Genomic DNA, 6541 nt, shown 5'->3' with positions numbered 1-6541 from the left:
CAGTCGAGGAAGCGGCCTGGGGTGTCGTTGCGGGACCAAGACAACAAGGTCATCAGCGTAGCCAATAACCTCGGCCCCCTCCGGCAACTGGACACCAGGACCCGTCGTACAGCACGTTCCATAGTGTGGGTCCCAGTATGGAACCCTGCGGAACGCCCGCACTGATGCTCCGCTCGACGGGGCCCTCGCTGGTATCAATAACCAGCCGCCGATCCTCAAAGTAGCTTTTCAGCATCCTCTGCAGCGATGACGGTACCCCCTTGTCCTCAGCGCCGTGGCAATGGCTTGCCAGGGCGCAGAATTGAAGGCGTTGCGGATGTCTAGTGCCACCACCATCAGCAGCGCTTGTCTCGGGCGTTGGTGCGGCGAAAGGACATGGGCCGTCCTGCCCGCTTCGACAACGCGCTGGATCGCACTGAGGTTGATCTGCCTCGCCGGAACCCGTACTGCCCGTCCGACAGCCGTCTGCTTCCGGTTCTCCAGGAACTCGTTGAGGCGGTTAAGAATTAGGCGCTCCAACACCTTGCCGAGTGCGTCGAGCATGCACAGCGGCCGGTAGGAGGAGCTTTCCCCGGGAGGCTTGCCAGGCTTTGGCAGCAGTACCATCGTTGCCTCTTCCAAGGCGCTGGAAACGCACCCCGGTCAAGGCAGTCCTGGTACAAACGGACGAAGACCATCCGGGTACTTCCTAATGGCCGTCCTAACCGCCGCATTGGGGATACCGTCAAGTCCAGGCGCTTTCCGGTTCGCCATCGATCCCACGATGGACAGCAGCTCGCCTACGGTAACAGGGGTCAGCGGTGATCTCGGCTCCTCGGTTGTCTTCGCTGGGCGATTCGGCTTCCGGCCAGTCAACAGGCGGATGTGTCGGGAACAGATCGTTAGCTATCCGCTCCAACACGACACGGTCTGTCCTCAGGTGGCACGAAGCAGCCACGAAGACGAGACATGACCACCCGATAGCCGGCCCCAAAACTCGTTGGTTTCCGCCTGTTGAATCAGCTCGTCAAGTTGCGCTCGCTTGCTGGCACGGACAGCCTTCTCCACAGCTCTCCTCGCCGACCGATGATGAGCAGCCATGATGCTGCGCTCCTGCAGGTCGGTGGTTCGAAGCATTCGCTCATGCACAGCCGCACACTCCTCCCGAAGACGTAAAATCTCCGGAGTCCACCAGAAAAGGTCTCGATGGGGGTCACGATGCGACATGGTGACGCGCTCCATCGTGTCGTCGCATGCATCTAGCATGGCGTCGACCATCCCCTCCTGGCTGACGGCTCGCTCCGGGAAACCAGCCGTCTGGAGTGCGGCTACGAATGCCTCGGCCGAAAACTGCGTCGTCTTCCATCTACGGCCAGCGTGCCGATAAGTGGTGGATGACGAAGAGGACCCCTGTCCCCGCTGACGATGCTGCTGCTGATGTCGCTGCTGCCTCCCGTTCGAATGACGATGCTGCTGCTGGTGCTGCTGCTGCTGCTTGCTGCTGATGCGCTGCTGCTGCTGCTGCTGGTGTTGCTGCTGTTGTCGTCGCTGCTGCTGGTCAGGAGTTGGAGGCCCCACGGTGAAAAAGATGTACCGGTGGTCCGACGCCGTGTAGTGGCACGAAGCGGTGTTCGCTGCCACCTCCCAAGTGTCCGGACGAGCGATGGATGTGCTAGCGAAAGACACATCCACAACACTGGGAGTGGCGACTCCGTTGCCCACGAACGTCGGGACCGAGCCTTGGTTTAGAACCACAAGCCCGAGCTGCCTGATGGTGTCCAGCAGCTCTTCACCGCGCCGGGTGGTGCGTTGACTACCCCACTCCTCATTCCAGGCGTTGAAATCGCCTGCCAGGACGATACGAGGGTGGGGTTGGGCCTCCAACTCCACCGCCTCCAGAAGTTGCTCGAACTCGCCGGTGTTGAGTTCGCGGAGGGGCGTAGCAGCTGATGAACACCACCCCTCCAATCTGCGCAGCAGCCAACCCGGCATGGCACAGCGCCACACCCGCTGGATCGGAAGGTGGCCGGTTGCCACCACAGCTGCTCTCCCCGACGAATCCACCGCCCAGTTTCCGCTGCCCGCCGGAGGCCGATACACCTCTGACAGCAGCAGCACGTCGACCCGCTTCGTGCGGGCTGTTTGCAGGGCCAGATCCTGAGCGATGCGTCCACCACCCAGGTTGACCTGCATTACCCGCATTACGCCCGCGAATGCTGGTTCTGGCGGCACGATGAGTGGCCCACACGATGGGGCCCCTGGCAGACAATGCACTTAGCTGCCGAAGTGCACTGGCTAATGCGGTGGCCCTCTTCGCCACACTGCAAACACAGACCCGACCGGTCAGACGAGGCACGACAGTTTCGTGCCAGATGCCCCATCAGAAGACAACGGAAGCAACGCTGACGGTCGAGTGGCTTCTTCGGCACTTCGCGGATGCCGCTGACGCATTGGCACAGTGTCAGCTTCTGCCCGATGAGAAGCCGTGCCTTTGCTAGTGGGAGCCGCACTCGAGCTCGCTTCGTGCCATCACGGAGCTCCCAGAGCTCGACACGCGCGATTCCCGGCTCTGCTCCCAGCTTCTCCTTGATGGCGAGCTCCACATCACTCTTCTCGGCCAGAGAGTCAATGTTGGTGACGAGAAGCTCTCCCATCTCCGTCACCACACGGACCACGCCATCCTCACCGAGTGCCAGCTGGATCCGGCGAGCCAGCTCAGCGCTGTCCACATTCTTGCGTAATGGGACGATGAGATGACCTTGCGCGGTCCGACGCCCCATCCCAATATCAGCCCTGACGTCTTGCAGCTCCTGTGATGAGCGCAGCTTCACGTACATCTCCGTCCAGGTTTTGTCCGGACCGGGGACCACCGCGATGCGATCGGGTCGTGCAGGACGCCCCTTGGACTGGGCACGATGCTGCTGATGTTGTTGCTGCTGGCTCTGCTGCTGCTGCTGGCGCATCTGAGGTGGCCGGTATAGCTCCTGATGCGGTTGCTGCTGCTGCTGAGTCGGGCGTTGCGCTCGGCTATTACGACCGTTCAAGACCGTTGCCCAGGTCATCTGCTGCTGCATTGGCTGGAGTTGTGGCCACTGCTGCTGATGTAGCGGTTGCTGCTGCTGACGCTGCTGCTGCTGCTGCTGCTGCTGCTGCTGCTGCTGCTGCTGCTGCTGGCCCATTGCCGACACTGCGACCGTCCGTCGCTGCGGCTGTGGCTGGCTACGCTGCTGCTGCTGCTGCTGCTGCTTCTGCTGCTGCTGCTGCTGCTGCTGCTGCTGCTGCTGCTGCTGCTGCTTCTGCTGATGCTGATGCTGCTGCTGCTGCTGCTGCTGCTTCTGCTGCTGCTGCTGTTGCTGCGAAGCCTTCTTCGCTCGGTTGCGTTGTTGCCGGCTGCGTTTCGTTCTGGCACTGCCCTGGCCACCAGACTGTGCCGAGGAATGTAGTGCCGTCAACGAACGCATTCCTTCCTGAACTGCTTCCAGCATGCACTTTAGAGCAACCTCGCGCTCCCGGCTGAGTCGCAGCTCCTCAGTAAGCGTCTCCACTTGCTTGGCGAGGGTCTCCAGCATCTTGTGCTAAAACTCCTGCGCAGACGCTTCTCCGCCGTCAGGGATCACCACAGATGTGGATGTCTCCCCTTCTACTTCCTGCGACGCCACCACCGTCTGCTCCAGGGTGGAGGCATCGGAGAATTCACCATCATCCTCCTCTTCCGATGTTTCAACAGCTTCCGCTGATCCGACCGACCGTGGTGTCACCGGAGAGGGGGAAGGGGTGTCCGACCGCTTCCCGGGAGCTAACAGCGACCGCACTCCGGAACGCAGCACTCGCCCCTCCATTCTGTGCCAGAGGGAATGACCGTCCGTCGTTAAAATCCCTTTGACAAGTTCTCGCAAAAACCGTGAAGAACGGGTTTTTCCGCTCTGGGGGGGTGGTGGTGGGTGGTAGGCAGGTACGGTGCTGTGCTTAGTGCTGTCTTCTCACGCCGCGTCGATGGAGGGGTCGGATGCTGGGGTGCAGCCGGAAAATTTGGAAGACCCAAAAGACGCTTTTCCGGGCGTAACTCCCCCAAATGAAGTCCGATCGCCACCGGTCCCACGACGTTTCTGTGCGCGTTGTTGCTGCGCACAACCTTGCCGAAGAAACTGACGCTCTAACTCTCCTGCTTCCCCGGGAAAATGGCGGAAAAGCGTTAAAAACGGGGTTTTTCCGCTCTGCGGGGGTGGTGGTGGGAGGTAGACAGGAAAGATGTTGTTTTCCGTTGTCCTCTCTTCACGCCGCGTCGATGGAGGGGTCGGATGCGGGGGTGGGGCCGGAAAATTGGGGAAACCCCAAAAACGCTTTTCCAGACGTAACTCCCCCAAATGGCGTCCGATCACTTCCGGTCCAAAGACGGTTTTGTGCGTGATGTTAATGCGCACCACCTTGCTGTATGTCTCCACGCTCTAAATCCCCTCCTTCCTCGGGAAATTCACGGAAAACCGTAAAAAACGAGGTTTTTCCGCTCTGGGGGGGTGATGGGTGGTGGTAGGAGGTCGGAAACGCGTACGATGGCTTCGTCTTTGCAAGCCGCGTCGTTTGATACCCCACTTGATGGGGTCCGGTGAATGGTTGGGAAACGGTGGGTGCCCGGAAAAACACTATTTTCCAGGGGGGGTGGGGGAAAACCCTTGCGGGGGGGTATTCTCCGTTGAAATCGGACACCCCTCCACAAACAAACCCCTATCGGGAGACGCACCGTTTTCCCGGTAGGCCCGGAAAACTCCTCAGCAACACGCTTTTCCGGCTGTGGCGCCCCCTGGTGGTGGAAACCTGCTGGATTTTCCCGCTTGGTGGGTGGGGGGCACCCGCCCGGACAACTCCCTCGAAGAACCGGAACTGCTATCTCCCCTCCTTCCCCGGGAAAACTCGGGAAAACCGTCACCGGGGGTGGTTTTTCCGCTCTGGGGGGGTGGTGGTGGGTGGTGGGGGGGGGCGGGGTGGTCACTACCGGATTCCCCTCCTCGAGACGCGTCGATGGAGGGGTCGCACGCCCGGATCGGTGGACTGGCCACCCGGTACGCCAAGAATCGGCCAGAGGGCCCGCCGGGAACTCCAGGAAACCAGGGCGGACACAACCCGTCCGAACACCGGGTGCTCCGCAAGGGGGATGTTCCGTCCGGATCTCAACTTCCAGAACCGGAATCAAACGGCCGTTAACGGTTTTTCGCGTCAGGGGGGGCAAAAAGCCGCCATTTTGAGAAGGCGAAAAACGGCGTCCTTTTTTTTGAACAAAACTTTGTCTCCCTGTATCTCACTCAGTTTTCATGGGATCGACACCAAACTTTCACAAAGCGTTCTTCTCACTGAGACGCACAAATCACTATATGGCAGCTTCCACGTAGGTCCTAAGCCGGCTGAGTTATTCACTGTTCAATTTGCAAATTTTGCCACGTCACCACTTCCGGAACTCCATCATTTCCGGCACTTTGAGGGTATCAAAAGATGCGCCCCAACGGCGCGCTTCTTTTGCACTATCACTTTTAACAATCCGTCAAGAATCCACAAAGTTATTCGAGAAAAACGATCTCACGAAAAACTCCCTCAATTTTCCGAATTTTCCGGAAAAATTCGGCTGGGAGGCGTAGGACCAGGATCGGGGGCCGCACACGTGAAATCACTGTCCTAACTTAACTTTTCACCGATTTTCCTCGAAAACACTTTTTTCTCACGGAGCACCACACAAACACGTCTGTTCAGTTCGGCTGCTCGATCGCCACTACAGGGATAACTGGCTTGTGGTCGCCAAGCGTTCATAGCGACGTGACTTTTTGATCCTTCGATGTCGGCTCTTCCTATCATTGTGAAGCAAAATTCCCCAAGCGTAGGATTGTTCACCCTTTCAAGGGAACGTGAGCTGGGTTTAGACCGTCGTGAGACAGGTTAGTTTTACCCTACTGGTGTGTGCTAATACGTGCTATCGTAACGGAACTCCTGTGCAGTACGAGAGGAACCACAGGTACGGACCACTGGCTCAATACTAGTTCGACCGGACTTTGGTATGACGCTACGTCCGCTGGATTATGCCTGAACGCCTCTAAGGTCGTAACCAATCCGAGCTGATAGCGCTTCAAAACCTAATGGGCAATCGGAAGCTAGCGGGCCTAACAACCCTCCGAGATCCGCTGGAACTGCCTCTGCAGCCTGGCGCCTCATCCCCGCTTCATAGACTGGGCCGCATCGCGCGGGGTCGCACTGCACGTGTTAGTACCTGACCATAGGGAACGCCGGTGGCCGCCGACCTCGCCGACCGTGGACTTGACTAGTTTCGATGCCCACCGACCGCCCGCAAACGACGGGACTTCAGGCTAGGAGTTTCAAGTTGTAGAGATGCGTTCGCATCGATCCTCTCAGGCGACCTACGCCTGGTGGTGTTATGGTGGACGCAAGGCACGTCCTGGCCCGGTAGTATGTACAAGAAAATGTACAAGTCCGGGAATACGGGGTGCATCGTATGTAACGTTCGATGTACATATAAAGCCTGGAAGGTGTTGGGATTATATCTGCAACACGGGCATTATCG

At 58.9% G+C, this 6541-nt stretch overlaps 1 protein-coding gene across 1 annotated transcript; it reads right to left on the bottom strand.

Annotated features, from left to right (window-relative positions):
• Positions 1-2180: 2180 nt before the first annotated feature.
• Positions 2181-2816, bottom strand: LOC118515355. The gene has a single exon (XM_036062014.1). The coding sequence runs from the start codon at positions 2814-2816 to the stop codon at positions 2181-2183; it is 636 nt and encodes a 211-aa protein (XP_035917907.1).
• Positions 2817-6541: the final 3725 nt, after the last annotated feature.

This window comes from Anopheles stephensi, unplaced genomic scaffold, assembly GCF_013141755.1.
Source record: "Anopheles stephensi strain Indian unplaced genomic scaffold, UCI_ANSTEP_V1.0 ucontig143, whole genome shotgun sequence".
NCBI lineage: Eukaryota > Metazoa > Arthropoda > Insecta > Diptera > Culicidae > Anopheles > Anopheles stephensi.
Note: the sequence above shows the minus strand (reverse complement) of the source record. Positions and strands in the feature narration are given on the sequence as shown.

Coding starts and splice junctions, on each gene's coding strand:
- LOC118515355 (XM_036062014.1), bottom strand. CDS start 2,816: ATGTACGTGAAGCTGCGCTCATCACAGGAGCTGCAAGACGTCAGGGCT.